The sequence below is a fragment of the Hippopotamus amphibius genome, chromosome 13 (genome assembly GCF_030028045.1).
Source record: "Hippopotamus amphibius kiboko isolate mHipAmp2 chromosome 13, mHipAmp2.hap2, whole genome shotgun sequence".
NCBI classification, from domain to species: Eukaryota; Metazoa; Chordata; class Mammalia; order Artiodactyla; family Hippopotamidae; genus Hippopotamus; species Hippopotamus amphibius.
The window spans coordinates 41086477-41101347 of record NC_080198.1 but is presented as its reverse complement, the minus strand read 5'-3'; the positions used below and the strand labels follow the sequence as shown (position 1 = coordinate 41101347).

General features: G+C 50.0%; 1 protein-coding gene across 4 annotated transcripts in view; it reads right to left on the bottom strand.

Annotated features, from left to right (window-relative positions):
- The window catches only part of FYCO1 (FYVE and coiled-coil domain autophagy adaptor 1), a 79874-nt gene extending 70314 nt beyond the window's left edge, over window positions 1-9560 (bottom strand). For 2 of the 4 annotated variants that reach the window (XM_057704436.1, XM_057704437.1), the window contains exon 1: window positions 639-863. In XM_057704436.1, the coding sequence (XP_057560419.1) occupies window positions 639-644 (6 nt within the window). In that variant the 5' untranslated portion in view covers window positions 645-863. Of the gene's footprint in view, window positions 1-638; window positions 864-5570; window positions 5657-9440 lie in introns of those variants that run through there. The other 2 variants (XM_057704435.1, XM_057704438.1) reach the window with 2 other exon arrangements.
- Between the last annotated feature and the right edge of the window lie 5311 nt (window positions 9561-14871).

The following is a 14871-nucleotide window of genomic DNA, read 5'->3' as shown; positions in this document are numbered from 1 at the left end:
CAGGGAGGAGGTCATGGAGGAAGCGGTCACAGACACCATTTAAAGACAGTAGCAGAGGCACACGGCTCCGAGCACAAAGTCGCCCCTCTGGGCGTCGTCCCTCAACGGGAAGGGCTTGACCTTTCTGCGTGGGCCTTGCTCTGTGGGCATTCTCTGACACACTTATATTCAGACACAATGACCTGGTCTGGAGCTTCAGAAACAAGAGCAACTAAATAGCGTGACCTACTCCTCCTGAGCTCCCCTCCTAGTCTGCCCTCTTAGGCCTGCCTCATTTTCCACCTTTAGAAACACTTCCCAGTGGCTCCCCCCACCCCAAACAGCAAGGCCAGAACCAGTCCAACCCCCGCTCACCGGCCTGCGAAGCCGAGGGTGCAGCCACACCCGGCCCCACGCCCTCCCCAGGCCGCAGCGGAGGCAAGCAGCTGGGGACACACCCTCAGGGTCTCCAGGCCAAGGAGAGCCTGGCCTTCCCCGCGCGAGGTCTGTGGCCTCCAGCCGCCCAGCGTCCGGCTCACCCTGGGAGGACAGACACCAGGGGCCTGCGGGGGCCTGCACAGCCCTCAGGACCCGTCAAGGGGCGAGTCTCTATTTTAAGCTCGGTTACCATCCTCTCTGGCTCGTGAGTCCCGAGTTACCAGCATTACTTGGGCAGCTGCTGAAGTGATTTAAGGACACCGCGGTGGCTGGAGACCCATAAAGAGGAGGAGACAGGAACAGCATCGGAAGGAGGTCTGGACATGCCCTCGGACACCACTGTGTCCTCCGTTCGGAACCTATACTCTTTTCCTGAGACGTCCCACACGAAGGCGTAACGTCTGCTGGCAAGACGAGAGGTGGCCGTAGCAGCCACCCCAGACGAGGGCCTGCTGTGCACTGGGCCTGTCAGGTGCTTTACACACTCGGTCATTTTAATTCTCAGCAGCACCCTGGGGGGTAGATAACATACAAGGGAGAAACTAGTGTACACAGTGGTTGTGTAACTCACCTCAGGCCCTGGGCCAGTAGGGAGGGGAATCGGGATGTGAACTCTGGTCAGTCTGAATTCAACCCCTTTGGCTCTACCACGGAGCCACTGTCACTACAGCAAATGTCAACCACTTCCACTGGCTTCTAGGAACTTCCCCGAACTCCAGTGCCTCTCGAATGTGCCACCACCCTGAGTGTTTCAAACACAAGCTGGCCCTCACTCTCCCATCACACCCTTCGCCTTACGGCTCCAGGAGACAAGGCAAGACGATCCAGGAGGAGGAATGGTCGCCAGCCTCAAGTTCTTCCAAATATTTACCCAAGCATTCCAGGTCCGCCTGAGGCCCAGGGAGGGCCTGTCATGGTGCAGATATGCCTAGGTCTATTTTTAACTCACAAGCCAGTGCAGCCGTGACTCAGTGAAAACAAGGCCCAAAGAGGGCTTCTTCACCCTAGGAGGAACTAGACAGGCACACACCTGTACCACACTCCCAGTAATTCATAACACAGAGCCCAGAGGGTCAGAGGGTCCACAGAGAGCCTACCAAAGTCCCCAGCAAGTGCTGGCACCCTGCCATCACAGACACCAAACTGAGGGTGGGCACGATTTACCGGAAGTCAGCCTGCCCATCCCTGGGCGGCTCTCTAGGTCACCTTCTGAACACAGAGCCTGAGCGGGGACCAGCCAGGGCCCTAGAGAGCAGGAGCCCAGGACGGGCCAGACTTCTGCAGGGGCTCTGCTGCCTGGACAGACACTTGGCTCCTCCTAGCGAGGAGGAGAGGCCCAAGGATCATCACTGTCAATGCACAGCTGCCCCTGCTCCACACTGTCCAGTGCAGCCTGGGGATACAGGGGCACACATGGCACCATCCAGCCCTGGAGGAGCCAGGCTGTGCACCAGAAGACAGAGAGAAAAGCATCCAGAGGTGCAGATACGGCAGACGGGGTCCATGCAGAGATATGAATAAAAAGTTATGGGCCCTCAACAAGAAAAGGGAATGAACCAGGGACACACACAACAAATGATGTTTTCCAAGTGAAAGAAACCAGACTAAAAGCTACCTGCCTGACGATTCCATCTGCATGCTGTTCTTACAAGGGCAAAACACTGGGGAGAAATCAGATCTGGGGTTGCCGGGGGCTGATGGGGAAGGGAAAGTCTCACTGCAAAAGAGTATGCAGAAATCTGGGGGCAATTCTGTCGTGTGTCTTGATTGTGGTGGTGGTTAAATGACTGTACATATTTGATAAACATATAATCTGTCAAAACTCACATACTGTACATCTTATCTCAACAGCAAAAAGTAGCAGCATTGGTATAAATTTAGCAAGGTGCGATGGGACCTGAGGAGGGAAACGTTCATTCTGCTTGGGGAAGGGAGAGGGTGGTGGACACTCTGTGATGGCAACTGAGTTGGGTGACGAATAGGAGGTCATCAAAGAGACCTGAGGAGGAGAGGGTGCCAGGGTGGAGGGCACGGCAGGTGTAGAGGCCGTTTCTCTACCTGCACTCCTCTTATTCAACCGTGGTCAACAGAGACCCTTGTAGCTTCGGGGAGAAATAATCTTGGAAGAAGATGACCTATACCCCATGCATCCACGGGGTCTGTGTGTTTTACTTACTTAAAACCGGGGTAAGACGCGCATATGACGGAGCGGGCAGGGCCTGGAAAGGAAGAACTACAACAACAGTAGATTCTGAATTACGTCGTCCAGGCTCTGGCTGGGACAACGCATCAACTATACGAGCAGCTGGATTTCCTAGAAACCAGCCCTCTTTGGAGCCTGGCACGAGGGCAACAGTGTCTGTAAACCAAACTGGCACCTTGGCATGATGAGCCTGAACACACAGAAACATGCTCCTTCAAGACCTCCTGGCACTTTGGTGAAACTGCACGTGTCAGCCCGAGCCCAGGAGGCCTCCTCTGCCTGAGCCTCGGAGGACCTCCCTCCTCCAAGGCTAAGTTCCCAGCTCACAGGGAAGATAATGAGCCCTAAGAAACTGCCGCTGGGCCTGTAGGTCGCAGTGGGCTTCCCCACCATGGCTGTGGGTCACCATCTCACAGGGTTTCAGGAAGCAAATGGTCACCACAGGAATGCTATTTTCATGCACTTGAAAGAATGACTCTCAGCATTCTGGCCTCCCTTTTCCTGGGCCTGAGGTTATTATTAAACTTCAAAAGACACAGAATGGGGCACAGTCTCTCTCCACTCCTTGGTCAACTTCCTTGTGCCTCTAGATAAGCTTGCCCTTTGGTTTAGGGATGAGAGATTTTTTTCCTCATAACACTTATGACACCAAATATGTGGCTTTTTTTCCACACCGATATCCAGTTGACACCTCTGGGTGTCCTGCAATTCAATTCAATTCTTTTTCTTTTTGGCCACGCAGCACGGCTTACAGGATCTCAGTTCCCCGATCAGGGATCGAACCCACGCCCGCCCTCGGCAGTGAAATCGCAGAATCCTAATCACTGGACCGCCAGGGAATTTCCTCAATTCAATTCTAACTCTAACTACCTGGAGTCAGTGCTGACCCCACAGGTTAAAGGCTCAGTCCACAAGACTGCCCCGGCTTTCAGACACCAGTCACAAGTCCCAGTACCTGTCACTACCTGTACTTCTGACGAACCAGCTATAAATCGGGGTTCCCACAATCCCCCTCTCAGGTTCGATAATTTGCTAGAACGGCTCACAAAATTTGGGGAAACATTTTACTATTACTGGTTTATTTTAAAGGACACAATTCAGCAACAGCCAAAGGGAGGCAATGCAGAGATAAGAGGGGTGGCTCATGGAGCTTCCATACCCTCAGGGCTCTGCGCCCTCCAGCACATGTTCACAGGCAAAGTATTTCTCAGCCCAGAGAAATACTTTTTGAGGTTTTTATGGAGTTTTGATTACATGGGCACGACTGATTAAACCACTAGCCACTGGCGATTAACTCCACTTTCAGCCCCTCTCCACTACCCAGAGGGGTCTAAGCGTGGGGCTGAAAGTCCTCTGGGAACCAGCCCTCACCCAGAAGCTATCTATCTGGGGCCATGAAGAGTTATCTTATTAGCATATGGCTATACTTCTGGTAGAAAAGGTTTCGTTATGAATAAAAAAAGACACCCCTATTACTCAGGAAATCCCAAGAGTTTTAGAAGCTCTGTGCCAGGAACCAGGGACACAGACCAAATACGTACTTCCTACTATATCACAGGGATCACAGACTTCTGGCATGAACCAGTGCGATCATGACCTCTAACAACCCACTGGCAAACTGCTCTCCTAACTCAGGAGACACTCAGAGATTGCTTCTGCCCACACCACCATGGGCTCCAGGGCTCCAGGACTTCAGCGCCTTGCAAGGTCCCCAAAGTGCAAATCACCTCCATGAACCCAGGGTCCTCGTTGCGTGACACTGTAAAGACCTCCATCACTCCATCTCTGGCAAGCTCTTTCAAATAGCACAGAAATTCATTTTATAAAATTTGGGGGAACACTAGATTCTCTTGCCAACAACTCAAAATTATGTTTAAGCTTATCCAGAATGTCTGAAAACATCCAATCTTTTGATTAAGAGGAAAAGGGAGTAAGTGTGTTGTTTAAAATTCTTATTAATTACCTGGTACTGTTGCCTGGGTTCCTTGTCACAGCCTAGGTATTATAACAGAGGTAAAGGATCTTCCCTGATCTCCAAATTCCTCCCATTCCTGCCCACCAGAGACCCTAAATGCCTTAAACAACAGAGACAGCAGTTCAGTTCCAAATTAAGATACAAAGACACTGACTCATGTCAACTTCTTTACACTATGGTACAAATGACTAACACTCAGAATGTTGCCCAGAATCTGGCTCTGGCAGGAGAAACACAGGGCCAGCTGAAAACTGGCGCTTGCCGTCCACCTCTACAAGGATTAAGCCACTGCAGTCACTGACCTTCAGGATGTCCTGAAAGCAGTTCAGGGTGGAGATCAGGAATGAGGCACTCTGTGCTCTGGGAAAAAATGGCAGAACAGGCCTTCAGATAGCTAGATATTTTCAGGAGAAGATTTGACAAGCCCAGGTTCCTACATCTTCTCATATACAGAAAAGCACTAAAATCATCAATAGTGACATGCTCCTTGTGACTAGCAGCAAGCCTTACCAAAATGTGTGTTTGACTGCACGTACCCCCTTCACTAAAATCATATTAATACTGGCCTTCCCTCCTTAATAAAACAGCTCACAACTCCCATGTTGTGTATTTTTTTTTCTCAGTTGACAACAGCATCTGAGTAGCCACATAAGGAAAGAAGGATCAGAAGGGGGGGAGGAGGTTTGGGACACAGAAGACAACCTTGCCCTGACTGCCAAATGTGTCATACTTGATTTCAACACAATAGCTAGGATACCACCCAGTGAGGGCTCCTCCCCGACTCCAGAATAAGGTGGAGTATACTCATTGTCAATTCCGCCCTGACCAGGAAAGAATGTTTCTGTAACAAGGACAGTTCAGACCAGTCAAAAACAGAAAGCCTTTCTGAAGAGTCCATTGTGCTGGCCTGGTTCAGCACACCCAGTAGCATCTATCTAGTTACCATCTACAGAAAGGGGGGTACTTGGCTGGTACCTGCAGCTTTGAAGGCCCAGAAGTCCTGGGGCGCAGTGATGAAGTGGTCAGTGGGCAGGCAGACTGCCCTCGCCAGGGCTTCAAGATGGTGCCTAGAAGAGTGCTTGAGAGTTTGTCACAGTCCAGCTTAGAGGCCGACACTTCAGCACACGTGAACAAAGGCTCATTAGGTGACCCAATTATAATTAAAAACCTATAATTAAAGGGCTGACCAACTGCAGGCCTGGGTCATCTCGCCCAAACACTCCTTGCTTGTACTCTTTCTTAAAGGGAATGAAGACTTGAGACTTCTTGAACCTTCTCTTGGCCCCCTCCCTTCTGCTAACAATTCCAGGTTTCTTGGTCACTCCCCCTAGAACATACACAAAACTGGCCCTGATTCCAGTCTACTGACCCAGGAGAGCAGGGCCAAGAGGGTTGTGGATGTGAGGTGTTGCTTCTTTCTTTTCTAGGAAGGTGGGCAGTTGCTCAGGAAGCAGCCATACATCCATATTTGGGGGTGCAGGGCCGAGGTCTTGCCACTGGAAAGCCCAGAGAAAGCATCCAGGAGGCAGTGGGCAAGGAAAGAGTCTTCTCTTTTCCCAATCACAGCTGAGTGTTGCCAATTTGGACCCTATTCACAATGTAGAATCAGATTCATCTTGTGACATTTCCATTCCCTATCATGTAACAAATAATGCAGTCAAGATCACGCCATGATTGAGGGAGACCCGTGGTACATTTAGTTCAAAGTATTTTGAGGCAATTTTAGCTTATCTGTCCTGGGGAAGTTATCTGACCTCTTCCTAGTGTGTCTGTGTGTGTGGGTGGGTGTATGTGTGTGTGTTTTTAGATACAGTGTAGAGAGGTTACCCTTTACCTTCCCCCATGGAGGAGGTGGGCAAGGAAAAGAACAGACATTCTCAGTGGCTACTCTGGCTGAGGCTCCTAAGCCCCGCTCCTGACCCAGGCTGCAGATGCCCTGGAAAAAGCACCTGGGGCTACAGTTCCTTCCAGCTCCACATTAAGCCACCACCTCTGCTTCAGTTGCCAGCCCGCCCTGGACCTCTTATAGAGATTCTCCTCTTGGCCTAGCCCTCTGCAGACTAACAGCTTGCTTGGAATGCTTTTTCCCTTCGGGTTTTTCTTTTGGACTCCAAGGGCTCCCCTAATTCGGTTTTCTGCCCCAGGCCAAGGGTGTAGTACCCCAGGTTCCTGAAATGGTTGGCCAGACCTGCCCTTGTGCCCTGGAACCAGCCACACCGCCATGGGACTACATCCAGACCACAGATTCTCCTTAAGCCTGGCCTCGGAAACACACTGACACACACATCCTCATCCCTGCAAAGAGGATCTGGCCCAACTAGATCCCCTTTCAAATGGCACATGGTTTCTTTCAAATGCCACAGAGACCTGTGTGAACAGGAAGGACCACTGGTGGCCACTAAAACCATCAGGCTGACTGACTCCAAAGCAAGGAAGAGTGAAAAACACCTCCTGCCCAACTCAGCAGCGCTCTGTCGTCCTCATCTTCTAAAAGCCAGGGAGCCCATGTGCTCTGAGGCTGAAGCTCTTATCAGGATAGTATAGTGACACAACTAAAAACAGCAAGATAAACAGAGACCTATGGAAACAGTTCAAAACCCACCGTACTGATGTATTTAGTTGTTCAAACAGAGGCTGTTAAGCCAATCATGAGCTTAAAAAAATATCTGGCATTGAGATCACAAATAGGAAATTCTGTTTATCTTTTGAGCAACACAATGGCATCCAGCCACTAGGCGAGCAGATGTTGACAAGACCAAACTCGACTGCTCTCTGCTCACAGGTGGCCTCTGGTTAACGAGTCTTACCTGCTCTGCTGCCTGGGCCCGCTCCAGTGAATGTGGTGCCAGACTACGAGCTCCTGTCAGTGATTTTCACCACGACACCACAGCTTGACAATACGCTTCTTCTGCCTCAGGTTTAAAGACACTCTGGTTTTGAGTCACCAAAGTTGTCCTTGGAATCACCAGAAAACACAGGCCTACCCATTAGCCAAGCCTCTCCCTTAAAGCTAAGAGGGGGACTGCCATTTCTTGAATACCTACTGTATGTTCTAGAGGCAGCAGCCCACAGCCTCAGTGATCAACACGGGACAAAGTCACCAGCTGCTCTGATCTTGTGCTGTTTCGGGTGGTTCCTCTTGTCGCAAACATCTGTGGGGGCCATCCCATCCCAAAAGGACCAGGTTAAAAGCGTGGCTCCTGAACCCATGCTGGTGCCCCAAAGCCAGCCACAAGGAGCAAAGACCATCCAAACAGCAACTAGAGGATCGACTCTAAAGCACCACAAAAAATAATCTGAGTAAAATATTAATTGTAGAATCTAACAGGTGGCTATATGTTCGCTATACAATTCTTTCAATGATTCTGTACGTTTATTTTCCTAATAAAGTACTGAAAACAAATTTAAAACTAAATGCAATACTATGCAAAGAACACCTTTTTTTAAGAACAACACTTTTAACAGAAGCAGAAAATCTTTTTCCTAAAGCCTTTTCAGATTCTTTTAATCAAAGAAGGCCACGTCCTATCACTGAGACAATTAACTCTGATTTCCAGGCTGATAATAATAATGGCTGATAACTGGTACAGGGCATTGAATACATTGTGAACCATAGCTCTTGGGAGGGTCAAGTGGAACCTCCTCAACATGGGCCCACTTCAGAGGGCGGGAGCCACTGAAAGCAGAACCTCAGCGTGACAGCTCTTCCCCAGCTACAATACCCAGCTGCCGGTATTAGGCAGATGGCAGAGGAATTAAGCTTGCTACAGAGGCGACCACAAGGCTGGAAGTGGCAGGAGAGCAGTGAGCAGATTAAGACCTGATGCTCTGCCCTCACAAAAGCCCCTGACCCATTTCTCTGTCAGGAAAGGAAACTGCTGTGGTAAGACAGGCAGAGAGGCACAGTGGCAGAGAGGCTGTGGCCAACATGGGCAGTTTCAAAGAGCACTCTATTTTTTTCTGGAGGGGGGCAGCTGATGGAACTGTGAAGAGTGACAAGGGGCATCAGATTACACAAGTGCACTAACGGAGAGCCAGCAGCCACGTGGTTAAGGTGTCAACCGCACACGCTTTTCTTACAAAAAATTAAATTTAGCCCTCCCCTTACACGCCCCCCCCCCCCCCCCCCCCCCCCCCGCCTTCGGTTCTTAACAGCGTGGACTCTGGCCTAAGTCCCGTACAGCCACACCACAACCCAGAAATCCACAGGTGTTTCAGGAACAATCACCTGGGGGCCACCTCAAAACCCTGCACCACAGCACGAGAGACAGCGGGGAAAGAAAACGGGCCATGGCCTGGGGGTGGTCTGGGATACACTAACCGTCCCCTTATGGGGGAGGGGAGAGACCTGGGCAGAGTTAAGTCTTGGAGTCTTGCAAAGTTAAGGTCTAGGCTGTTCCGGCCCAGCTGAGCCAGAAAGTACGCTCCTTGATGGCAGCGGCCTCTTGGACAACGCAAGCAGAAACTCGGGCACCTGTCCTCCGGTTAAAGACTCCAAGACTTGTTCTGAGACCACACATGTGGGCTCCTTGTCGGCCCCTTGGCCATCGGGGGTCTTGGAACTGGTGTGTTGCGGAGGGGGCGGGGAGCGGTGTCTGTCTTTCTAACTGATTCACAAGAGGCAGCCTAGGTTCCAGGGTCTGATTCACCGGCCCTAGGTGCTTCCTAGGCCCGCTGGGCAAGAGCTCGGGCTCGGGCTCGGGCGGGGTCTGTGCGAGACGCGGGATGGGCGGGGACGGTAAGGGCAACAGGTGACAAGCCGCGCCTGGAGGGAAGTTCTCCGCTCCGGAGACGACATCAACTAGAGATGCCCCCTGCGTCCAGCCGGCCCCCCGCGGCACTTACGCGCTCTTGGATCCACGGTGTGACAAAACCGAAACTTTCTGCCGCCAAGCGGAAGAGTAGGAGAGCCCAGCGTGGGCGGCCATGATACGCAGGCTGGCTCGGACTACAACTCCCGGAACGCTCCACAGGGCCGCTGCCTACAACTCCCGTCTGACCCCACGGGCACACGAGAGCGGACTACAACTCCCGGCATGCTCCGCAGCGCCGATGTTCACAACTCCCACTGGTCCCGCGGGGGCAGCCGGCCTTAAATTAACCCTTGCAATCCCTGGGAGCATGCGTGTCCAGAAATCATATGTCTGGGATCCTGAAAGCCGTGCTGTCCATGTGTGGCTTTTGGGAACTTGAAATGTGACTAGTTTGAGTTGAATTGTATATGTGCTATAAGTGCAAAATATACCTGAGTTCCAAAAGGATGTAAAATAGCTCATTAACATTTTTATATTGATTCCATGTTGAAATGATAGTTTTTTTTTTTTAATATATTGGGCTAAATAAAAAGCACTATTTATTGTTGGGCCTAAAGATCTATGTTTCCATCCCCCCTGCTACTTAACACAGGGACCTGCTTAAAATCAGTGCTCAAAAACTATGTGTTAATGAATGAACTACCACCCCTAACTTCTCTGCCCAATTTCTAAGTTGTGAAGCACTCTGCGGCTGCACTCAATAGAACAAAATGCATTCATTAGTAACGAATGGGCACAAGAGAAGAGAGCAACAGTACGTGGAGTACTTCAGCCTGCGACTGGGCTCCCTTCCTTGGCTCTGCCAGTTCCCACCATTTAATCTAGAAACACCTTTCTACCTCACAGGACTTAGCTAGTGATGTCCAGTCAGGAGCCATGGCCCCAACATTACAAATGGACAAAGAGGGGAGCTGTCTGGTAGAGTAATTCAAGAAAGGAAATAGACTTAGGCCATGGAATCTCATTAGCCATCTTTTCTGAATTAGGTGTAGAAAAGGCAGTGAGTTAGATGAATGGAATAGTCAGTTTGTGGGGGTTGGGAGAAGTTATTTCCACCCTTCCTGTTAAAAACTATAAAAGGAAAAGGGAAGAGGGGAAAGGAGATAGCAAAGGGAAATCATTTTTCCTGAAATGGAGTCCCCCTAAAACTGAGTTCCCCTGCCAAGGGAACAGACCCAGGTAGGTACTTCCTTCCCCAGACTCCCATAGTTCACTGCAAAGTGCCTTGGAATAATTTTAATGACACATTTAAGGTGTCAGTTCCCAGTTGTGTGGACAATCAAGCCAGGTCATTTTCTCTCAGTCAGGAGGGTTCATCCAGGTCATCTGGAAAAAGGGCCAAGAATTCCCTGGGACGGGAGTAATCCTATGGAAATCTTTCCCCACACAGGAATGACCAGAGGCTGGCCAACTTGAGAGTGGGGCTTTATGGTCTCACTCCTCCCAACATGGGCCTCCCACTGCTATTGCACAGAGCCCAGAGCCCAGAGCAGGCCCTCTACAAAAGTGACCACGGACCTCCTGGAGGTCTACGTATCCCTTCCTCACCCCCCCCTCGTCTCTACTCCCTGCATCCATCCAATTCCACGTGCCCTTCTGTTGCCCATGTCTTCTCTCTAACCATGGGTGATGCTCAAGGCTGATTTTCTGAAATGATAAAGTCAAGGAGTCAGGCCACGTTTGTCATCCTTTGGTCCTCCTAGCCACACTCTTTTGTGGAAGGGCTAGGGATGTGGGATGTGGGGGGGATTGCAACAACTCTGCACCTAAACTCTGGGCTGACTCCCAGTTGGAGACAGGAGATTTGTACTCAGAATAACTTGGTGAGGATTTAGGATAACTTTCTTTCCCTTACCAAACTTCACTCCAAACCTGCCAAATATATCCTACCAAGTTTTCAGGATGCCTGAAATTCCTAGCAGGAAGTGGTACCTTTCCTTCTGATTGGAGGGTTGATCTCTGGAAGGTCCTTGTTCAGGTTATGAGATAGAAAAAAACTTGAGCTTGAAGACAGAAAACATGGGTGCCAGAGCAGGGGAGAGACAGGGACAGAAAACTGAGATCAGGAGCACTCAAGACAGACTTGGCCTCCTGGACAATTTCACCCAAGGCCTGAGTGGAGCCAGTTTCCTACCATCCTGACCCACACGGGTCTTGCTCAACCCTTTATCTCCAGTCCTCCTTCTGTATCACTCCTTTTACCCAAGATCTTAACCCAGACCCCTCATAAGCAGAGAACTTTTGAGAATCCTAAATAATGATCTTGGGTAGAAATGAGGGGAACATAACCAACCTAAGGTAAGTCAGTACATGCTAATCTTTTATTTGCATATATGATTCAGTGATGCTTTCTGATTTTATGAGATGATTTTAAGGGTAATTCATATTTGTCCCATCACAGGCAGGTTTCACAAATGAAAGCAATGAGTTCAACATACCAGGCACTGTCCGGGCTGGTGGGCCCAAGAGAAGAGTTCATGGGAAGCCCATTGGGCGGTGCCTAGTGTTGACTGGAAGATGTAAGCAAATGTGGGATGAAGAAACAAAAGTAGAAAAAAAGCCAAAAAGGTGGTCTCCTATCCACTTAACCTACCACAAACACTTCTGGGCAATGAGGGGGGGGTCTAGACATGCAACAGGAGGTTTGTGCCCTCAAGGAACTTCCACTGTGGCTCGGGTCATCTGAAGTCTGGGACTGCCCCAGGCTTGGAGGTATGTTCCTATTTAGAGATCAGCGAGGTTTCTCTCGTGCTGATTTTGTCCGAGAGTATGGAGGTGGAAATGCTGGGAAGAGGATCTTCCCTCAGAACTGCTGTGGTTTTTTAATGCTCCAGGAGTGGCAGGAGGTCTGCAGCCCCGGGTCCAGAGCACCCTTTCTGACCGGAGCAGGAAGGACAGTCCCACAATGGTCCAGTTGAGGTCGATCAGTGGTTTCAGTGGGTAGAGGGAGGGGAAAGCAGGAGGTTGCGGTCCATGAAGAGTGTGGTCAATGAATGTGGAGTGTGATCACTGGGCTGCAGCTCGCAGGCTGCTTCCTTCAGCAGTCCTGCCCAGGTTCCCTTTCTGGTAGGATGGATGCCCCTTCATCTTCCCACTCATATCTTTCTTTCTCTGTGCCTCTTCCTTTGGATTCCCAAAGACCTAGATTAGGAGAAGACTCTGGATTAAAGATTACCCTGGGAGCTAGTCTACTGGGGATGCCAAAACATCACTAGAAATGCAAAGAGAATGCAAATCACACATGTGATTGTACCGATGAAGTGCTCCCAGGGATATGGCTGTTATGTGTCGAAAGGAATAGAAAGTATCTTGGGATGTGAAGGAATGGGATGGGGTGAGGTGGAGTGAGGCTCTCAAAGGGCATGCTCTTTAGTTATACAAGCTCCCCAAATCTGCCTTCTAAGAAGTGTGGACTCGAAACCTGCTTTGGTTTGGCGAAGTGGGTGTGTGAGTGGAGTCCTCTGTCCTTCTGCTCCCTGGGCTCAGCCCACTCTCTGAACAAAAGCTGAATAACATTTTAATAATATCAGTTTGAAGGAGTGCAGAATGATTAGCCTGACCAGAGCTCATAGGCTTCGCTCTGACCCCATAACTAACTGACTCTTTCCTTTTGCTGCTCCTTTCCTCTGTGGTGAGTGACAGCCCCGCCAATTGATTAGCAAGTCCACAGGAGTTTTATCCCTTCACGGGTACACTACCCAGCCCTCTCCAACAGGTGCTGCAGCCTAATTCTTAAAACTAGACCCTCACTCTTCCCCAGTCAGGTCAACCTCCTTCAAGACTGGCTGTCCAGCAGCAAATAGGTCATTGATCAACTGCAGCTGGAAATGAAGGGGAACATGCTTTATAAGCTCTCTAGGCTCCAGGTGAGGGCTGTATGAGTAGCTACTTTATTCAACAAGCATGTAATGAGTGCCTGCGGAGTGCAAAGTCCTGCTCAAGGGACTGTGGAAGACACCGGAATTCCCATTTTCAAGGAGTTGCAGCCAAATGTTCCTAACTGGGGTGCCTGTCAGAATCACCTGGGGAGATTTTCCAAAGGCCCCACTCCAGAGCTGAATCAGGTTGACAGATTCAGACCAGGTCTGTGGGGTACGGGAAAGCTCAGAGGGTGGTTTTTATGTCCTTGGATGTGAAGCTCTGGTACAGTGAAAGAGACAGGCATGTGTCCACTAACTCAACAGCAAGGGCAAGTTTAGCCATTGCCACAGAGAGAGAGAAGCAACGTGCTCTGAGAGTGGAGACTAGAAAGAAAGGTTAATATGTATAAAGAAGCAGTCTGGGGCAAACTAGGTAGAATATGTCACATGGGCATGGCACCTCCAAAAGCATAAATTGTAAGAATAATGACAGCTGTCATTCTTCCCTCCCACCCCCTGGCAGTTTGCAGTGTGATGGGTCAGGGAGATAAGACATGCATGGATGTAACTACGAAGTGTTGGAGGGCGACAATACTATTTTAGATGGAACAAGCACAGTGCCGTGGCAAACCAGAGCGTGCGCTTCTGATTTACAGATTTCAGCTGGGCCTTGTAGGTTAGGGAGCAGAAGGCCCAGCAGGACAAAGGCCCAGTGGAGACTGGGAGAAGGGTGTCTGGGAAAGGACCGGTGGTCTTTCGTGGTTGGACTCCAGGCTACTTGGGGGTGGGGGCTTAGGTTGGAATACAAATAGAAAGAATGGAAAAGTTAGTTGGAACCAGATTGCAGGGGCCTTTGTTTACATGTAAATAAGGCCTAAGGTGTTTGGGCTTTATTTGCAGGTAAGGTGGAGCCACTGAGGGTTTTGAAGCACCCTGATGTCAATGCAGAGGATGCTCGGTAGGGAAAGAGATGAGCAGCAGGAAGATGCTGAGGGAATGAGGGGGTTTGGGGACAAAGCCATGGGCATGAGAGACACTGGGAAGGTAACATCAACAGGACTTGGCCATGCGAGTGGAGGGAAAGGAAATGCACGGCTCAAAGATAACTTGGTTTGGGGGAAAAGCTGGGACCATCAACCAGGAGGGGTACAACACTTTAGGTGGAACATGAGGAATCGGAAATGTCAGCTCAATATCCATCTGGAGAGGAGGAGATGCTGGAGGAATCTTCACCCTTGGATGCCTTCATCAACGTGGGTGTTTAGTTATCCAGGCCTTCAGAGATGGACTGTTGGCACGTGGAGGGTAGCATCTGCATCTCATTCATCTTTACATCCTCCGAATAAATGCCTGCAGAAGGTGGCACTAATTGCATTCATTCTGAAGATTCATAGGCTAAATATGCAAGTGCCAGTTCACATGCTAGAAACTGAAACTAAGACACAGAACACGTCTCTAGTCCAGCTGTGGGTTTTTAGAATCCAGCTGTCATTCTGACTATGCTTATCTGAGGATGTGATTACTTTTTTTCTGCAGACAGCCCCATCCAGCAGTCACCCAGAGCCAACCCCCTCCAAAATCAGCTGGGACAACCCTACAATC